General features: G+C 39.0%; 1 protein-coding gene across 1 annotated transcript in view; it reads left to right on the top strand.

Annotated features, from left to right (window-relative positions):
* The window catches only part of LOC127566945 (PACRG-like protein), a 41,268-nt gene that overhangs the window by 17,913 nt on the left and 1,236 nt on the right, over positions 1–22,119 (top strand). Inside the window, exons 3-5 of the mRNA XM_052009504.1 lie at positions 16,084–16,218; positions 17,672–17,779; positions 19,289–19,369. Of these exons, the coding sequence (XP_051865464.1) occupies positions 16,084–16,218; positions 17,672–17,779; positions 19,289–19,369 (324 nt within the window). The remainder of the gene's footprint in view (positions 1–16,083; positions 16,219–17,671; positions 17,780–19,288; positions 19,370–22,119) is intronic.

The raw sequence follows: 22,119 nt of genomic DNA, 5'->3' as shown, positions 1-22,119 counted from the left end.
TTGTGCTCCACCATCTTGCCAGTGGAAGGTTTTTCCCTTGCCGCCATTTGCACAGCAGCAGGAGAAGGGGCAGTGGAGGAGGGTGAGTTAGGGAGTAAGTAACTTAAGCAGCCCCTTTCTATGAGCAAAGTGCTTAACTGACACTAGTAAGTATAACCCAGAATTCACTAACAGTCCCAATTGTTAGCTTCTGGGTGCTGACTATCTAAATGCTTATTTTGATACCAATGCAAAATCAAAATCTGAACAATAACATATTCCAAATCATATCTATAAATCAAAACATGCTAAATTACAAAAAAATGTCAATTTGTTGTTGAACATCCCTATGGTCTTGCATATCTTTACCTGTCCATGTCCTTCCTGCTTGCTGCATGGCTAATGGAAAGGTGTTGATTTTTAATGGAAGAGACTCTGGAGGTGGCCTTGAGCAACACTGGGCTTGAAACACTCAGCTTCACACTGCGTTACCTCAGCATGAGTGGCAAGTATCTAATCTGTTGGCTGATGAGTAATGGCAGTGGTGGGCTCTCAAATACTCTCTGCAAAGCTATTGACCTAATAACCTCTCCAGCATTAGTGGCTAAATATTCCTAGTAAGCTGTGGGAAGACATAAGTAGACAGCTATGGAATCCTGCAAGTTTTTTTTTGCATACTGATATTCACAATTATTGAAGGCAGGCAATAAGCTGGACTTTGCACTACAGCTTCCAAATTTTGAGTGGGTTCTTTTTGTGTTATAATGGAAATTAAGACATCAGTTGTCAGATTAAAGTTAATGGAGATGTTCACCAGTTGCGAGCTGGAAAGAAGTGGTTTCAATGTCTGAACAAAACCCTTGTAAGTTTATAGTAAAGCTGCTATCTACTGTTTGCTGCAGGTTTTTTGGCACATTAGCCAAAAATCCTTGCATTTCACCATGCAAACCCATCAACATTTTTCTATCAATTACTCCTTCAGAGTCCTCTGTAGCAGAACTTGTGAGTGACTTTGCCCTTTAGGGAGTTGTGATACCCTTTCCCTGTACGTTGGCTGCAGCCACTTCTGCCAGGAGACTTGCCATTTGCAAATGCTGACAGTAAGCTGACTCCAAATTATGCACAGTATTAATAATTGAATTAATAACTGTGAATTTTAAGTCATGAGGTAATGTCTTTAGTTTTTCTACCATCCCTTGGCCAAGTTGCAGTTCATGGTTTCCAGAAAGCAGAAAGAGGAAAGCAGGGCTGTAGTGAAATAGGGAATTCTTGGGGAAGTAGGAAGTGAGGAGAATTTGGTACAATAATCCTCTATGATATCAGCCTTTCTGCTGCCTCAATAATGGCTGTTCCAGAGTTGAAAACTGTCTCTGCATGGAAATTGGGTAATGCATTTGTATCTATCACTTGGTATTTAACTGCTCTTGTCTGCAATTATATATCACCTTGACTTGTAGAAGAGTGGAAAATGTGTTAGTGTTGTGCCAAGCTGCTTGACGTGTACGATTTGCAGTGATCCTAAGTGCGAACGTACGGACCAGCATATAAATTAGGTATGAGTTCTGATTCCTAGAGATTATTAGTTTGAAAGTGATGAGTGTGATGCAAATACTAGTGGTTGAAATTACTGGTGCAATTGCTGGAGTGTCATTTGAAGATGCATCTATCTCAGAAGTGAAGTCATTTAACTAGTGGCAGTGGATCCAAGTGTTGGTCCTTGACTGTATGTTGACTGTCACAGCTATTTCTTCTGCTTGCCTTTTCGATGCGTGTCTGATAACCTTCCTGCAAAAACAGGACATCTTTCAACACCTTCCAAAGTTTCAAGTACAACATAAGAAAACCATGGCCCCTGTTCTATGCCGTTTCCATTTTCCTTGATGTTTTCCAGGTGGCTAGCAGACTGGCATCCAGAATACTTGCCCAAGCTTCTACTACAGCATAAGTAACACACATTTTAAGTAACACACCCTGGTTTTGCATAGTATTAATCACACAAAAAAAACAGTATCTCACTGAGGCAATGAGTGAACAAATAGCATGGTTAATAATGGCTGCAGACAGCAATCATGTAAGTTGGAGAGCAGCATGAAGTTGGCTTGTTGTTTATATTGGGAGCAATGGGCTAATGTTAGTCATGCAATGTGATCCCTGCACCTAGCTTGGGGTTATTGAATGTAGCCCCCGTTATTTCTCTCACTGTACCTGATTTGGCTGTGATTTCTTCTCCACTCTGTGACTGTTTCTTTCTCAATCTTTAAATCTTGGTTAAGGAGATAAATTGTTGGTTAGTTTGCTCACCTCTGTTCATCAAGTGCTGTCACGAGATGCTCCGCTCCAGCAAAATCTATGGCTGCATATGTTATCTCTCTGCTACTGTAAAACTTAATATCCTGACTTACTGTGAGCTGTATCCTGGGTATCTGCTTAATAAGGCCAAAATATGGATACATAATTCTGATGCAGACATTCCCCTAACTTTTGTGCTGGAAATATTATCTGATTTTGTTTCCTGGGTATTATGGGCACTCATGGCAACATCTTAGGTATTTTATATAATGTGATCAGGACAAAGATTAAAATCTATTTTATCACTTCCTGTGACTGAGAACGATTGAACTAACTATGTTATATACCATCATGTTGTGTTAGGCATGATTTTTACTGTAATTACTCTGATTTAACATGTCAAAATTATCTTTCAGTTCAGCAACCCATTGAGCCAAAAATCTGCATTTGCCACAGCATATGCGAAAAGAGAGATTCCATGCAGGTAATTAAGGGATAATAGGTTGTGCTTACACAGTCGTCTAAAGGATATTCAGATAAGATCAAAAATCCTTGAGTGATCTACACTGCTCTTGAATCACCTCCGAGTTTCTATTATTTTGTATAATGAGTGTTAGTAATTTTGTAGTTTCAATGTCATTTTGCATGATGTTGAAAACTAATGAAACTATCAAGAGGTTAACGTTCATGTAAAATCTGAGATGTGCGCACAGATTCACAATTTCTTTATATTATACTATCAAGATGACCTAAAATATGTAGTGCATTGAGATTTAAACATTAGATTTTGTTTGGAAATGTTCTAACAGGAGATGGAAGGTCAGCATTCTACCCAATTCCTCATTTATAACTTCGCTGACAGGATAACCATTGAGTATTTTCTGTAACATTCAGATACACTCTGTTTCTCACACATCAGTACAAAAAGCTGCAGGAATTTTCAGTGCTGTGAAATGTAAGCACAAATTTAAGTAATGAAGGTTTCCTATTTGGTATACAAAATACTTGTGCAACAAAGGAATCTTGACACTATTTTAATCCAACCTCATGATTTTGTTTCAATCTAGTGACCCGAATTATGATTAGTAATTAGATGGCAGTATTACAATTTAGTATTACATAATGGTTTATCCCAGCAGAGAGCTTTCTTGTCAGGAGTATAATTTCATTAACTCTACAGTTAGATATCATATAGTTCTTGCTTTCGTTGATTATGAACAATAGCTTTCCAAACAATTGAATACAACTCATTTATTTATTGATAAGGATATCAAAGTGATATTGCAAGGTTAGAATTGTTTGTCATATAATTTCTGTTTGTAAATCCACTTGTGCAGGTCCCATTGTGGTTGTAATTGATTAGGAGAATTCGATGGTGGGATTAACTGCTAATTAATGTTAATTTGTAATATATAGCCTCTAGCTAATAATGATAATTCAGCTTTTTGTGTTGACTAAGTGTTGCTGAAAATAAATGATGGTTGTCCTGACACTGAGATTGAAATTGAGGAAATGGATGGCATGCTGATCTTTCATCTCGCATTAGATCATTCCCAAACTGACATAAAGATTGCCAATAGTTGCAGCAAAACACTAAACTGAATAAGTAGTTTGTAGTGAGGATGAATATGCATAATTGGCATTGGATTTGTATTCCTAATTTGAAATGAAAAAAACAATTGGCATACGGTCATATTGCACCATGCACTAAGACCTTACTTTCTGATATCAAGAGCAAATTACCTGGTAAGGATGATATAGAAGAAATGTTTATTCTGTTTGTTCGTGTTATATCTGAATGAATAAAATGGCAATATGTTCCATTTTTGGATGACTGCATAAATTTAGATAACTAAACACAATGTTAAAAAAAGCAAGGCATTACCAATATGACGTACTTGTATGGATTCTTCATACACCAATTCCTTATTTTGGATCTTCTTTCAAATTAAGAGTATTTCTATCAGTTAAAATCAAGAAGTTAAAATCTTTTCTCTCCCAATTTTATGAAAACATAAGAAATATTAAATTGTCTCCACTTAGTCAGAAATCATGCTCAAGTCATTAATTTTATATTTGCTGAGGAATAAAACCACTTTGACCCAAAGTCACAAATGTTACATAAAATGCTTTGAAACAATTTGAATAGATAAAGTGGTTTATAAATGAAAATTCTTGTTTATAACAGTGGTATTAAAATCCAAATTCTTTAAATATTATTGTTTAATACATAGTTTTATTCCATCAGGTTGGTTTCATGGTTCCGTTAGTCATAAACTGCAATGGAGCAGCCACCAGAGACCATTCCTTTGACCCAATCCTTACCATCTTAGCTGAGGTAAGATTGGCAAAAAATTTCCATGACTTCAGTCTATGTTTCACTAAACCATATGGCTCTAGTATCAATCCCTTGAAGACTTCAATCAGTATATTTACCCAGCCTTGCATAATTTCTATAATTAGCAACAGCTGCCGTCTCTCTTTCAATCATTTCTTTAAACACATCAAAACATTACTTAAAATGCCATTGCTGCTTTGGATTTTAGCCTTCCCAAAGGAATTTGGCCAGAATTTGCTACAAAGTAAATTTGTCTGATTAATGCACATTTTTACTGATATGCAAATCATCTGTAACTTGACAAGAAAGAAAGAGACCCTGTGACTTGGATAAGACACTGGACAAGATAAGATAAGATATCTTTATTAGTCATATGTACATCGAAACACACAGTGAAATACATTCTTTTGCGTAGTGATCTGGGGGCAGGCCCGCAAGTGTCACCACGTTTCCGGCGCCAACATAGCATACCTACAACTTCCTAACCTGTAAGTCTTTGGAATGTGGGAGGAAACCGGAGCACCTGGAGGAAACCCACACAGACACTGGGAGAACATACAAACTCCTTACGGACAGTGGCCGGATTTGAACCCAGGTCATTGGTGCTGTAAAGCGTTACGCTAACCGCTACACAACCGTGCCTGCCACATTTGTGGCTAGCCTTATGAAAAAGACATCATGCCCTTAAGCAACCATTGAATTACATGAATTGCCCATTAAACTTCCCACAGTCCTTGACATTTGGGAGTTAATTGTTTTAATACCCTTTTAACCACGCGATAAGTGACAATTGTTGTAATTTACTCTTCCTGGTTCAGAAAGCAAACTATTCAAAGTGTGGAGTTTCATTCCTATAAGGTAATTAAAAATGTCAATTTGCAGGGTTAGGTAAGAGTGACTAGAAATAAATGTGTACAATCTAATAGCCATTTTGGGTTTGTGGATGCAAAGTGATTAAGGAAATTAAATATTGCAGGATACTTAATATTTAAAAGCGATAAGCAAAATGCAAAAGGAGGAGGGGTAGTCCTGGTAATAAATGATGGGATAAGGCAGTGGAGAGAGAGGTTTTGCTTGGAAAATTAAGAAGTAGAATCTTGTGTCTCCAAGAAGTAGAATCAGTGTCGATTGAGGTATGAACCAGCTAGTGGAAGAAAACTGTGAGTGTTGTCTATAGACTCTGAAAAAGATAATGGCAATATAGGCCGTAGTATAAATCAGGAAATTAAAGATGCATGTGACAAGGGTAATATAATAATGATGGGGGAATTTAATTTATATAAAGATTGGGCATATTAAATTATCAGTGATAGTGTGAATAGAATGAAGTTGTGAAGTGTTCACATATGGTTTCCTAACTCAGTACATTGAGGAACTAACCAGGGATATTTTAGATCTAGTGTATTACAATAAGAAAGGGTTAATTAATAATCTTGTAGTTAGGGGGCCTTTGGGGATGAGTGATTATATTGTAGGATTTTATGTTATGTATGATTTGAAGTGATTTAATTCAGTCCAAAACCAATCTTAAATCGAAACAAAGTAAATCACGAAATCATGAAAGTATGAGAGATGAGCTGTCCATAGTAGATTGGGAAGCTGCAGTGGTAGATTTGACAGTAGCAAGTAATAGCTAACATTTAAAGACTTATTACACAGTTTACAACGAAGTTACAAGGTTTTAAAACTTTTTTTCAGGCAGCCTATTTTAACCAAATAGCTCACCCATGCATAACAAGTTCTGAAAGGTTGACTCTTCTCTTGTTGACTGTTTCTAGTGTTTTTATTTTTATTTCAGATTTCCAGCATTGGCAGTTTTTTCTGATATTTTCCATAAGAGTAAGGTATCTGGTCTGTTTATTTAAAGGAGCAGGGAGTGGTAGTGATCCATGTTTTAAATATCCTGCAACTCACCCAAGGGTTGTGGCCCTCACTTGGAGCATTGGTCTTCAAAGGTACCAAAACCCAACAGCAAAGGTGGTCCAACTGGGAAGTTACAGATAGTATTAGATCAAAAGAAAAGGCTTGCAAAGTTGTCAAAAAGAACATTAAGTTTAAGAAATGAAAACTTCAGAATTCACCAAAACAGGACCAAGAGACTGATAATGTTTGTGAAAGTAGGACACAAGTAATCTCGTGAGAGATATAAAAACAGACTATAAAAACATGAGAAGAAGATGAACAAAAGTTGATGTGAAAAATTATTTGGTGAATAAGGAAATAACATAGAAATTAAACTAATATTGTATGTTTTTGCAGAAGGGAATACAAAAATAACTCCCAGAAATATTGGACAACCACAGACCCAGAGTGAATGAGCAACTCAAAGAAATTAGCATTAGTTAAAAAGTAGAACTGAAAAAATTAATGCGACTGAAAGCAGATAAATTCATAGGATCTAATGAATAGCATTGTAAGGTTTTGAGAGGTGACAATTGAGATAGCTGATGGTTGTCATCTTCCAAAATTTTCACAGAATGGAAGGTAATAAATATAACCCCATTATTTAAGAAATGAAGGACAGAAATAACAGGAATTACAAACCAGTTATACTGACATTAGCAGTAGGGAAAATGCTAGAATCTATTGTCAAGGGCAGGGCACTCAGAAAATAGAACTGAGCAGAGCTATCTCGAATTTATGAAAGGGAATTCATGTTTAACAAATCTGTTAAATTTTTTTGAGGATAAGAGGTAACCAATGAATGTAGTGTATTTGGATTTCTAGAATGCTTTCAGTAAGGTGGCACAGAAGAGGTTATTTAGCAAAATCAGATCATATGAGATTTGGGCAATATATTGACATGGATTAAGGATTTGTTAATGGACAGCATACAAGGAATAAACTGGCAAAATGGGATGACACAGAGATCGTGAACAGCTGGGACCCCAAAACCAATCAATGTCATATATCCCCATTTGCTGAAATTATGAAGTTGGATGGCATTGTGACTTGAGGATAATGAGAGAGGCTTCACTGGGGTATAGGCAGTGTAAGTGAATAAGCAAGAATGTGGCAGATGGAATGTAATGTGGAAAAATGTGAAATAACCTGCTTTGACAGAAAAAATAGAGAAAAAAAATGGTGAGAAATTGAAAAGTGTAGGGTCCTGAGTGTCCAAGTCAATCAACAAATCAGTGAAAGTTATCATGCAGCTACAGCAAGCGATTAGGAAGAAAAATGTATGTTGGCCTTTCTTACAAGAAATTACTGAAATTATGTAAGACCCTGAATAAACTACACATGGAATATTGTGTATAGGTTTGGTTTTCCTACCAACAGAAGTATATAGTTGCAATAAAGAGATAATGGATTGTCTTATAAAGAGGGATTAAGAAGACCAGGCGCTACTCAAGAGTTTCATAGATTGAGAGATGATCTCATTGAAACGTACACAATTCTTATGGGGCTTGATGGTGTGAATGTAATGATGATGTTTTCTCTTGGCTGAGCTGCTGAGATTTGAGGCACATTCTTAAAATAAGGGGTTAGCAATTAAGAACCGTGAAGAGAAAAAAAACTTTGTCTAGAAAGTCTGTGGAATTCTCAACTGAAGTGGGCTATGGGGGTTTAGCCCCTGGCTATGCTAAAGATAGAAATTGATAAATTTCTGGATATCGGAGGAATCTGGGAATATGGGATTAATGCAGGAAAGTGCACTGAGGCAAGAGATTGGCTGTGATCATATCAAATGATAGAGCAGGTTCATGGGGCTGAATGGCTTATTCCTGTGCCTAATTATTTTTTGTATACTTTTATGGCCTTCCTTGCCCTCCCTGAATTTGATCTCTCTTTTAACAATTTCTCTTCCTAAACCTGATTTGACTTTAATTCACTCGGGCCTTAAGTTGGTCGAGAAATTCCCTATTGAACTCATTGTTCACTAAGGCTCAGCATGCTTGGTGCCCTAGCCAAACCATTATCTGTTTGCACCTCCAGAAACTTGCAGGGCAAAGCATTGTAGAGATGAAGGTTGAGGAAAATGTCTAACCAGACAGACTGCAAAATGCTCCACTCTATTCATTTGAGGCTCATTATAAAAGGGTTTCTGGAAGCCCTGAAATACATATCATTCTATTTTCCAATATCCAGCCAGTAATATGAGTTAAAAGTTAAGGAATATTGGTCAAGAAGGATCTGTCTCCTGTGATACTAGTTATCATTTATAAGGTTCATTTGACTGTACAAGTTAAAGTGGTCCATAATTAATTCCATTTTTTAGCCTGTTATTAAAAGATCTGGAGTTATTTGGTTTTCCTTTTGGCATTTTTTTTGAAAAGTGGTGATTCATTGACTTTTTTTCCCAATCTGGTGCCGTTCATCCTTAACCTCATTGGTACTGGTTTATTATTGTCACTTGTACCGAGCTACAGTGAAAAACTTGTCTTACAAACAGTGCAGTTACATTGAGTTAATACAGAGTGCATTGACATAGTACAGGTAAAAACAATAGTAGTACAGAGTAAAGTGTCACAGCTACAGAGAAAGTGCAGTGCAATAAAGTGCAAGGTCACAACAAGGTAGATCGTGAGGTCATAGTCCATCTCATTGTATAAGGGAACCGTTCAATAGTCTTACCACAGTGGGGTAGAAGCTGTCCTTAAGTCTGGTGGTATGTGCCCTCAGGCTCCTGTATCTCCTACCCGATGGAAGAGGAGAGAAAAGAGAATGTCGTGGGTGGGTGGGGTCTTTGATTATGCTGGCTGCTTCACCAAGACAACGAGAGGTAAAGACAGAGTCCAAGGAGGGGAGGCTGGTGTCCGTAATGCGCTGGGCTGTGTCCATAACTGCAGTTTCTTGCAGTCCTGGGCAGAGCAGTTGCTGTACCAAACCGTGATACATCCAGATAGAATGCTTTCTATGGTGCATCGGTAAAAGTTGGTGAGAGTCAAAGGGGACAAACCAAATTTCTTTAGCCTCCTGAGGAAGTAGAGGCGCTGGTGAGCTTTCTTGGCTGTGGCATCTACGCGATTTGACCAGGACAGGCTGTTGGTGATGTTCACTCTTAGGAACTTGAAGCGCGGAACCCTCTCGACCTCAGCACCATTGATGTAGACAGGTGCATGTACACCACCCCCTTTCCTGAAGTCAATGACCAGCTCTTTAGTTTTGTTGACATTGAGGGAAAGGTTGTTGTCATAACACCATTCCACTAAGCTCTCTATCTCCTTCCTGTACTCTGACTCATCACTGTTTGAGATATGGCCTACAGCGGTGGTATCATCTGCAAACTTGTAGATGGAGTTAGAGCAGAATCTGGCCACACAGTCATGAATGTATAGGGAGTAGAGTAGAGGGCTGAGGACGCAGCCTTGTGGGGCAGCAGTGTTGAGAATAATTGTGCCGGAGGTATTGCTGCCTATCCTCATTAATTGCGGTCTGTTGGTTAGAAAGTCAAGAATCCAGTTACAGAGGGAGGTGTTGAGTCCTATGTCTTGTAGTTTGGTGACAAGCTTGCTTGGGATTATTGTATTGAAGGCAGAGCTGTAGTCAATAAACAATAGCCTAATGTATGTGTCTTTACTGTCCAGATGCTCCAGAGCTGAGGGTAGGGCCAGGGAGATGGCATCCGCTGTAGACCTGTTTTGGCGATAAGTGAATTGCAATGGGTCCAGGTTGTCTGGGAGGCTGGAGTTGATACGTGCCATGGTCAACCTCTCAAAGCACTTCATGATGGTGGATGTCGGAGCCACTGGTCGGTAGTCATTGAGGCATGTTACCTTGCTTTTCTTTGGTACCGGGATGATAGTGGTCTTCTTAAAACAGGAGGGGACCTGAGATTGAAGCAGGGAAAGGTTGAATATGTCCGCAAATACTTCTGCCAGCTGATCAGCACAAGATCTGAGCACATGGCCCAGGACACCATCTGGGCCAGGTGCTTTCCTCGTGTTCACTCTCTGGATGACTGATCTTACGTCCTCCACTGTGATGACAGGTTCAACTGTGTTGGTGGCTGTCAGGGTGGATGGTGAGGATCCCCTTCCCTTTTGTTCAAAACGTGTGTAGAATGCGTTAAGTTCATCAGGAGGGGATGCGCTGTTGTTAGCTATGCAGCCCGACTTTGTCTTGTAGCCTGTTATGGCATGTAAGCCCTGCCATAACTGGCGGCTGGTCAGGGACTCTATTTTGAGTCGGTATTGCCTCTTGGCATCCCTGATAGCTTTTCAAAGGTCATACCTCAATTTCTTGTACAGATCAGGATCACCAGATTTGTGTGCAGCAGTCCTCTCCTTCAGTAGGGAGTGGATCTCCCGGTTCATTCATGGTTTCCTGTTTGGGAACACCCGTATTGTCTTCTTTGGTACACAGTCCTCCACACACTTGCTGATAAAGTCTGTGATGGTGGTGGCATACTCATCAAGTCTGGCAGCTGAGTCTTTGAACATGGACCAGACCACTGTCTCAAAGCAGTCATGTAGGAGCTCATCTGCTTCCTCAGACCAGTACTGCACAACTCTCCGTACCGGATCTTCCTGTTTCAGTTTCTGTTTGTGTGCAGGGAGAAGGAGCATAGCCTGGTGGTCTGATTTCCCAAAGTGAGGATGAGGGGTGGCTCGAAAGGCATCTTTGATAGTTGTATAGCAGTGGTCAAGGGTGTTGGCGCACCTGGTGGAGCAGGAGATGTGCTGATAGTATTTTGGTAACACACTCTTGAGGTTGGCCTAATTGAAGTCCCCTGCAGTGATGAAGAGGGCCTTGGGGTATCCTTTCTCAAGGTTGTTGATTATAGAGTATAGCTCATTGAGTGCAGGCTTCATGTCTGTCTGTGGTGGGACGTAGACTGCCATCAGGATAGCTGAAGTGAATTCCCTTGGCAGATAGAATGGTCGACACTTCACTGTTAGGTACTCCAGGCTGGGTGAGCAGGAGCTTGCCAGGACCATCACGTCTGAGCACCACAAGTTATTGATTAAGAAGCAGATCCCTCTGCCTTTAACTTTGCCTGAGGACTCTGTATGGTCCATTCGATGAATTGAAAAGCCCTCAGGTTGAATAGCAGAGGCAGGTGTGAGCCACGTTTCAGTAAGACATAGTACACAACAGTCCCTCAGTTCTCTTTGGTAGGTCAGTCTTGCCCTACATATGTTGCACGTTCTGAAAATTGCTTGTCTGTTGCTGTTAACCACATTTGACCTGGCTGCCAGAGATTGACCTGACTGCTCTGTGACCCATCTCTGAGGGGTTACACTTGTTTGGTTCTTATTCTATCTTTTTGAATGTAGCCAGCCGAATCACTAGCCAGTATATTTCTCTCACTCTTACTTTGTAACTGCCTATCTTTGGTTTGCTCCCATTTCCCTCTTTAATTTGTTTCTTGTAAACAATTTCAGCTTCCACATGAATGTTGATAGCTTTATTTCTCCATGATCACCTTTAAATGCACAACCATCATCAAATTGTCTGTAATCAAGTTGTGAATGAACCAGAACTTTCTTCAAAACCAGCAAGAGTTTTGCTCCAACCAAGAGCTCCACACTTCATTTCCTGACTTCGTCATCACCTGCCTCCTCATAGACTAAGCAACTTGATTTTGACCTTGACGTGTGCTGCATTTCATTTACACTTGAATTGAGCTTCAAACTAATCTAGGGCATATTAATGTTGATGGTCTCTAACTCTGTCACTGTTACCTCTTCTCATTTTCTCCACAGTTGAAACCCACTACCTCTAGACTCTAACTCTCCAGCAGTCTTTGGGCTTGTGAATTTCACTGTACATAAAAGTCAATTCGTACAGATCTGTCTCCTTGTTTACCTAGTGCAACAAATTCGAAATCTGCGTGTTCTTAATCACCAATGGAAATATGCATAAAAAAGAATGAGTAAGAAAGATTTATAATTCTTTCAGAGACTCATTCCACTCTTTTCTCTCTGACTTTTTCCTGTGCCCTTTCTTTTCCAATTTAGGACTGTGTATTTCCTTCACTTTTTTCCCAATAAAACTATAATTATCTAAATGTGAAGTCCATCTGTCTTTCTTTGCTGAGGAAGCCATGTTCTGGTTCCTTAACCCCTGAATACACAGGAAGATGCTCTTCTGTCTGATTTTGTCAGGGGGTGGGTTATTTGCCATAACTTTATTTGGAAATAAAACCCCAGGACGTGCCACATTCCAGAGAAGAGCTCATAATATGGGTTCATTGAGGCACCATTGTTGTTATCAACTTTTGTATTCTGAAGGATCACATGAAGCCAATGGATTGATGTTGGGAGATTTTATAGTTTAGTTCAATGTGTTTTTCCAGGATTAAAATGGTGTGCTTTATGGAATGACCGAGTGCCTGAGTATCCTGGTATCAATATTATTTGATACATGGCTAACAAATCCTTCTGTCCGTTACCTGGTTTGCCTGCAATTACAAACCCCAAATTTCTTCAGGTAAATATTGCTGGACTGGATTTGGTAGTTCCAGTTGGAATCGCCATCTATCAGCTGTTGAAACTTCACTAACTGTTGGAATTCTTTGCATGCAGTGCCACATGCAGAACTGTGAGACTTGATGAGTGACAGATGATTCCACATCTGTCACTGCACTATGCTGCTCACCTGTATATGGGGTTCTCGTTGGAATTCCTGGCATTATCACTGTCTTTTGTGTCAGGTTAGACCCAACGTAGAATCGGAAACCAAATGACTTCAAGATTCTAGACTTAGGATAAGAATCAAAGCAGAAAGAATATTTTTCTTTAATTATATTGAAATTAAAATTTTAATGTTTTAAGTAACATTTTGTTAAAATGCTTTTAATGACTTTTAAAAATAAACAGAAATATTAGAAATGGAGTATATTTGTATGGCCCAAGACAACTGAGGCAGGTGTTATAAAATTAAAGAACCATTAGTAGCATTTTAGTGGCCAATTAATTAAAAAGAGGTTAATTAACATTTAGCTAGGTCAACATGTCTGTTCCCTTCTATTGAAAAGAATGGATTTGTTGTTCCTATACCTATGTGACGTGTCACATTAAATGAAAGATGCAGGAACTCTGAAATGAAATCAGAAAATGTTGGAAACACTCAGTAAGTCAGCCAACGTCTGTGCAAAGGAAAATAGTTAACAGTTCAGGTTGAAGGCCCTTCTTCAGAATCGGGGGAAAAAGAGAAAATAAGTTAGTTCTTAGCTGCAGAGAAGGTGGGGAGGTGTGAGACCAGTGTTGCCAGGGAGACAGTGACTAGAGGTCATTCAGTCGATGAGTTAATGGGGGCACTTAGACAGTCAGAATACAAACAAAATAGCATAAAGGTTGTGAAATACAGCAAAGATTGTACCACAAAAGGCTGTAGGACGTGTCCTAAGGTCAGACCATGCTATTCAAGAGAGAAAAAAATGAGCTAGTATCACAGGTGGATGACTTAGAGAAAAAAAGATCAGTTCTGATACAAAATAAGTGAGTTACCTGTAGATGTAGAATTTGATATTGAGTCCTGAATGCTGCATCGAGAAAAATGGAAGATGAGGTGCTGTTCCTCAAGCTTATGTCGGGCCTTTAATTATAACAGTGCAGGAAGCCACACACACAAAGGTCTGAAAGGGACTGAGAATTAAAGTGGCAGGCAATACAGGTGCTCTGCTAAATAAACACCTAATCTGCATTTGGTTTCGCCAATGAAGAGGAGGCCACTTTGACAATATCAACAACAGTACACTAGATTGGAAGAAGTGGAAGTGAATTGCTGCTTCATCTGAAAGGGCTGTTTGAGTCCCTGGTTGATGGGGAGTGAAGAAGAGAAATGCAAGTGCTTCATCTCTTGCAGTTACATAGAAAAGTGCAATAAGAAAGGGAGTGGTTGGTGCGGATGGAAGAGCAGACCGGGGCGTTTTGAAAGGAATGGTCCCTTCAAAATGCTGAAAGTTGGGTGGGGGGGAGGCAGGAAAAGATATGTAGAATTTTGCTGCAGCTGGCAGAAATTGTGAAGGATTATCTTTTGAATGTGGAAGCTGTTAGGCGGAAGGTGAGGATCAGGGGAAGTTTATTCTTATTCTATCCAAGACAAGAGGGGTGAAAATAGGGGTGCTGGAAATAGATGAGATGTAGCCAAGGACTCTGTCAACTATGGTGGAGGGGAAGCAATGGTTCAAGGAGAAAGAAGATATTTCAGAAGCATCTGTATGAAAAGTCTCATCATCAGAGTAATTAATGACTGAGATGTAGAAGTTGGGAGAATGGAATGGAAGCCATACCAGAGGCAGGGTGGGAGGAAATATAAGAGATAGCTTTTGGAGCCTGCAGGTTGATAATGGATCTCTAGAGATGGAGATGGTGGGATCCAGAAAGGGAAGGGAGGAGTCAGAGGATGGGTCATGGGAAGGTAAGGGCAGGTTGAAATTGGCAGCAAAAGTAATGAAATTTTCAGTTTTCTCTGAGTGCAGGAAGCAGCAACAGTGAAGTCATCAATATACCAAAAAAGAGATGAAGGTGGGGGCCCCAAGCTGGACTGAAACTGTTCCGTATGTCTCATAAAGAGAGAGGTGTAGCTTGGGCCCATGTGAGTTCCCACAGCTACACCCTTGCTCAAGAGAAAGTGAGTAGAGTTGAAGAAGTTCAATGTGAGAACTTCTTACAGGTTCAGCAGATAGAGCACCTGCCCTTTTACCTCTTCCTTTCCCATCATTCAGGAATCCAAATGTACATTACAGATGAAGCAACAATTTACTTGCACTATTTCCAATTTATGTACTGCATTCCTTGTGAACAATGAGATGGGAGAAACCACATGCAGGTTAGGTTACTTTGTTGCTGTATGTCAATGTTCAGTGCATCTCCATTCCTGTGACTTTGAGCTTCCTGTTGCCGGACAATTTAACTGTCCATCCCATTTACACTCTGACTTTGGGCTCTGGTCTCTTACAGTTTTCCAATGAACCCCAATGTAAGCTTGAGGAATAGCATTTCATCTTCCAACCAGGGGCATTGGAGTCTTTGGGATTCAATAGTGAAGTCAACCTCAGATAACACTTTTCCAGAACTGGCCAATCCTGATGTAACTTTAACTCATGTTTTTCTCTCTCTAAAGTTGCTGGCTGACTTGCTGGGCATTTCCTGCGTTCTCTTTTATTTTTGGTTTACAGAAATCACCATTTTTATCTTGTAGTTCCAGCTTGTCTTTTTTTTCTCTCTTCCCTACTTTCAGTCATTTCCTACTTATGTTTCCTCCAGGTAAATCAATTACAATTAATAAGCCTTTACCATGTGTTTTAAAAACTTAGGATAAGTTTATGTGTGCTCTAAGAATTATTTTTATCCTCCACCCCAACCCCACTAGAATAGCATAACACTCTGACAATAGTTGTTATTGGCTATTTCTCTGACATTACATTGATGTGTCAGCTTCCTGAAATGCTAACAAAGTTATGAAATTGTTTTGACCACTGGGTGGGGTGGTTGTATTGTAAAGTCAGTGCCTAGTTGAATCCAGAGGCAGATTGTGTTGGGAAAAGCCAGCCTTTGTAATTTTTTGCCTGCTTCCTTACACAGGGATTAAGAGAAACAAAACACCCTTACACGTTTGTAGCCAAAGAGGGCTTCAAGGAATTGCTGGAGGTTGAAGATGCTGCTGAAAAAGCAATTCCATTAGTTCCAAAGGTGGTTCCAAAGTTAAAAGCTGCTCTGGTAAGTTATCAGTGAATCTTCCACAACTGAAAATTTGGTTTTGCTAACAATAATGTACATTCTTCATTTCAGTCATTTCATGTTTTCCAGGGGAATGGGCAGGCACGGTAGTGTAGCAGTTAGCGTAATGCTTTACAGCGCCAGCGACCTGGGTTCAATTCCCACCACTGTCTGTAAGGAGTTTGTACGTTCTCCCAGTGTCTGCATGGGTTTCCTCCGGGTGCTCTGGTTTCCTCCCACATTCCAAAGACGTACAAGTTAGGAAGTTGTAGGCATGCTATGTTGGCGACGGAAGCGTGGCGACATTTGCAGGCTGCCCCCAGAACACTCCACACAAAAAGATGCATTTCACTGTGTGTTTTGATGTACGTGTGACTAATAAAGATATCTTATCTTTGCAATTGGGATGTGAACATAACAATAATTTTGGCCTCATTGCAAAGTATTACGTAAAACTCTTAAAATATTCACAACCACAAAATAAATGTTGCATTAAATTCAAATTAGTAGCCACCATTACCTTTTTTCATAGCTTTATGGTTCTTATTATCTCAAGAAAATGTAATTACCTCTATTCTCAGTTTGTGGTACATCTTTGCTGCACAGCTCTCCTAAATCTGGAGATTCTCTCTAGGGTTACAAGCTCAACAGCAAATGACTGTATTTGAGCTTTGCAACAGGAGTGAAGGGCAGCAGTTTTCACTTAGTTCCCATCACAGCAGCCTGAGTGGATGCTATTTTCCTAAAGCACAGGCAGGTACTTACTCATGACGGTACTTGATGACCTCATGCCCTATAATAAATCAGCACTCCGTTGGGTAATGCTGTCTGTGGTACTACCTAAGGATCTATTTTCAGTTTCTTCCCATTTCTCATCCATGTATTGCCCTTTGCCAACACTGTCAGAAAACATGTAAGGTTCCATATTTACACTAATGACATCCAGATCGGCCTTGGCACAGCCGCTTGTCCCTCTCACAGTCCTGTGCCTCTCTGGCATCTGTGTAGAAATTTCTTCTCATGGATTTTGGGAAGGCCAAAGACACACATACCGCAAAGAAACCCACAAATTCCATTCTACTACTGCTGACTCCATCACTCTCCCTCTTCCAACTGTATTAGGCTGAAGGAGACTTTTTACCCATGTGTAATTTGCCACTGTAAGGAGCTTTTGACGATGTAACTACACTGGCATGCAACTTGGGTTTGCTGCTGAATGGATTGAAGGTAGTACACTATGCTTCTATTTGAAAAGAATTGCAATGCTCATTAACTTTTTATTTGCCAAAAATGAGCTTTTTCCAGCAATATGCTTTATTACATAGTGTTACAGTATAGTTAACGTTCAGGAGAATGCAGCTGCCATGAGACTGCACAGTAGCTTGTTAAATGTTAATCAATTTTCAATCTTGACAGTTGAATATTTCTACGATTGCTATTTTTCTCCCAAAAGGCACATTCAGACATTGAGGTATTTGAGAGGGGATTACGTGGCTTAGTCCAGCTGAGTGCTGTTGTTGGCCCTGCTGTGAATGACCATCTTAAACATCTGTTGACTAGTGTAAGTATTTGGTGCTGCACTTTAAGAGAGTGGCTGTTGGCATGGGCTTCTATTGTGTTTAACTGTTGTTAATTCTTTTCATGAATTTTACACCACAGAATAAACAGAATTGGAAACTCATTTTCTTTCCAACCAACTGCAAGATTGACAATAAATTTCAGTAGCATTAGTAGTTGCCAATAGATGTGCCAGTCTACACAATGGGTGCATGTATGCCAATGAGAGGATAATGGCTGCAAAAATGCATTTCAGGCCAAGTAACTCCATAGCTGCAACTTTTGAAATTTCAGTTTTAAAGCAAGTTGGCTAAGGTTTGTATCTCTATATATCTTGTGAAAGGTTTACAGCATGCTGGATCTCAAATTATCAGATTAGTCCCTATCCAGATTAGTCCACCAGGGCTGTCTCTCGCAAGATTCCATGCTTTGTCTATATTGCTGTGAACTTGTTATGTGATATGTCTGGATTAGAGTCTGCAAGAAGAATTGGCTTGTGATGAGTAAACTACTTACTAGGAAGAGTAGGAGACAATCTTTTACATAATTTATGGTTATTGAATAGAGCATAATAATGACATTAAGTGCGCTATTAAATGTTTGTGCAGTTGATGTATTTGAATACTATATCCAAATTCTAATCAGTCTGATTTGTAGAAATAGATTTACACACCTCCATTCTCCTCTATCTTAATATTTTCTTGTAGAATTACTGACTGTTTTCTTATTAATGTTTCTCTGCACCAATACAGAAGCATTTTGCATAATTATCTTCAACAATGTCCTCTGCCTTGTCATTGTGTTTCTAGCTACTATTTTTACAGTTGTATTTGTGGAAGGCATTTTTGCGTTTCCTTGTCACAATACTATTTCCAGATTTCCAGCCATGTCACCTGAGTAGTCGAGACTGTTGACAATTTGCTACCCTTGCTGCAATCTTTTGAACGTAGTTTCATACCAAATCCAACTTCCTCTATTGCTTAACACAGAGGTGTTGGTGGATTGGAAGCTTTTCTTTAGCTGTTTCTACTACAAGAAGTAAAGATTACTGAGCCTTCCATGATTTTCGTCATTTAGGTGACTCAAATGGATTTGCAATGTGATAATTATGGTTCGGGATGCCATTTTAGAAGCTCACTAAAACTTTGTTACTATATATAAAGATTTTCAGGGAACTATAAAGTGGCAGTGGTTGATAAATGGCTTAGAAACAAGTGACTTTAACTTGATTGATCTGGAGAAAATGAGAGAAAATGGAGCTCATGAAGACCACTGGGTTTCCATGTTAAGTTACACAGTTGCAAAATACCAAAGTTGCTGTTGGTTTCACAGAGTAATGAAGTTTTGCCACTGTTATTTCCATAAAATGCAGGCATATAGGACAGATGCAGTCAACTTATTTTGCACCTCCCTTGAGTTTTAGGAGCTTTTATTTATACCTGAGTGTTTATTTTCATGAGGAATTTGCATTCTGAATTTTATAACTCAGTATATTTTTTTTATCTGCATTAAGCTGTCAAAAAGATTGATGGATAAAAATTTTAAACAGCTGATCACAGATGCTCTGCAAAGACTAGAACAACATGGCGGAAAGGTATGTGTGTACATGTATAACTTCAAACAAGCTAAATCACCTTATCTTACCTTGCTTTACAAATTTCAGACTGAAGTTCTCAGTTAATTGCAAACTTACAAAATGACTCTTATTGCTGACCACAAGTATTTTGAAACCACTGTGAATCAGCCACAGATGTTGTATTTCAAAAAGATTTGGAAGTGGAATCAGTCTGAAAATTGGACTAAAATGTACCTTTCAAAATACAGTAATTTATTTTATAAGGATACCTGTGCCTATACCCACTGCAGGCATTGATTTCAGGTGTTTATAGATATGTGTGGTCAGATGCGGATGTAGATTCTCCCTACCTATGAATGGCATCTATTAAAAACAATTCCTATTTGTGCTGTTCCATTTTATTTGCCATTTACTTCTGCTATAAGTAAAAATTATGAAGTAATTAATTTCAGGCTTGTGTGGTGTTTACAGAGAGGGAATGAGACTTGATATACAGACATGGCAGACAAATGAGACTTTGGAAGCAAAAAGACGCTATGTTTTAAATATTACATTTGATAGAATGTGGAATGCTGCCAAATAGGACTATCTAAAAGTAACATTTGGAGAAAAAGTCATTCTCTGTTCCTGAAGCGCGGAGTTTGCAACTTGTGCTGAAATACATTTATATCCGCATCACAGATTATTGTATCTGTTGGTTCAAACATTATCCAAACTTTAAATGAAGGGCATATTTGAGTCTCCTATATTCTGGTGTACAGTTGTTTTGCAATCATCCTGCTGGGAACATTGGCAGTAGTGTTAAGGGATTCTGCCACAATTGCATAAAGTAATTCCTCTTCACTTCTCTTGCTAAAAATAAATTATTTTGAGTGACAAAATGTACATTCAAATTGATATTATCTATTCCAATTTAAATTCTATGTTTTTCCAATCACCATGATGAAAACTAACATATATGTGGGGTGACCCTCATCAGCCCATCACCTAGTTTTTGGGTGTGATAGAGAAGTGTTGGATCATTAATTTTATTTTGTTAAAAGTCCATCTTGCACCTGAAGCTTGCCTAATGCAACAATAAAGTGAACACTTATTGAGGCTCCCAGCACTTTTGCCTTAGATGCGGGGAAACATTAAATTGGAATCCTAAGAGGTGCTTTGAACCACCATACAATTTTGCCCTTCCACTGCACAGAGTTTCAAGTGTACCAACCACTGGAACCGAACACTGAGCAGACAAATTAGCTACCTTTAAAAGAATGTCTGTAGATCACTCCCAAAAAAAATCTTTTCCAATTATTTTTCTGGGGCTTTTGGAATTCTACTTTACCTTCCTGACTTGTAAGTGGCTGTTGGCGTTCAGTCAAGTATAACAACATACCTTGAATATTAATGAGGTTCAGCATGTAAGTGGATTAAACCTCACACTGACTTCAACCAGCCTGCTTACTGCCAGGCCAAGTTACACAATAATTGAAAATTGCCCACTTTATATCTTGTGCAGAGTCCTTCTTCATTCCTGCGTTGCTGGTCATGTATTGAGTAATAGTTAATGTCAAACACTAGAATATATCATGGTCTTGAATTATTTCGGAAGTCCCTGAGCTTGTCTTTGTTCTCTTCAGTAATTGATTGTTATTTAATAGTTACATTCAGATGATTCAGCCAGAGTCATTAAGGTTAATGTGAAAGATTACATTTCACATTCTAGGGCCAAAGAGGTAATTGTTGCAGATTGTGTGTAAACCCAAACAGCAACCATCAGTCTTGCATGATCCTTTTAAAGGCAAATCCAGTCAAACTAATAAAAATCTGGAGTTTGAGACAGTCTGATGTCTAATCTGATGAAATAAGAAATGTCCAATGTTATTTAGTCACAGTTTAAACTTTGGGCATTTAACTAAATAATGTGACATTGATACAAAATCTCCTCCAGCTACATGCTATTACCACCATTATTCAGCCCTGTGAATAATCCTATATGTATGAGCCTTGTGCATAAAATTATAGTCTCTCATCCCCAGCCTCGAATGATCTTCCATTGAACAGACATACCAGTAACTGCAATTTACACCAAAAGTGCTGCATAGATTAACATGGTTACTGTTTTGTCTGCAATGGTAACATTCCTTGAATTTTTTTTATTTACTGATGTACTGTGGTTTAGCTTTTTGTTTCTATTTAAACCACCTTTTATCCCACACCTAGCCCGATACTTTTGTTTATTCATTTTTCAGGATCTGGGCATTACAGGCAAGGTCAATATTGGATACCCATCCCTGCATTCACCATGGCAAAAAAACTCCTAACTTGTGATTTTGCTGATGATTACACATTGTTTAGTCTTGAATTATTTCGGAGGTCCCTGAGCTTGTCTTTGTTCTCTTCAGTAATTGATTGTTATTTAATAGTTACATTCAGATGATTCAGCCAGTGTCGTTAAGGTTAATGTGAAAGATTACATTACACATTCTAGGGCCAAAGAGGTAATTGTTGCAGATTGTGTGTGGCCTTCCTGATAAGGAAATGAAGCAATCCATGCCTGCATGCAGCAAGACATAGACGTCATTCTGTCAGAATCCAAATGGCTACCGTTGATATTGAATGGCATTACCATCACTAAGTTTCCCTCACCATAAGCATCCTGGTGGTCAAAATTGAAACTCACCTAATATTACTGTATCTACAAGAGCAGGTTAGAGGCTGGGTATGCTGCTGTGAGTGACTCACCTGCGTACATCCAAAGGTCACAAAGCACAAACCAGGTG

Source organism: Pristis pectinata, chromosome 2, assembly GCF_009764475.1.
Source record: "Pristis pectinata isolate sPriPec2 chromosome 2, sPriPec2.1.pri, whole genome shotgun sequence".
Taxonomy (NCBI): domain Eukaryota; kingdom Metazoa; phylum Chordata; class Chondrichthyes; order Rhinopristiformes; family Pristidae; genus Pristis; species Pristis pectinata.
This window is presented reverse-complemented; position numbering and strand designations above follow the sequence as displayed.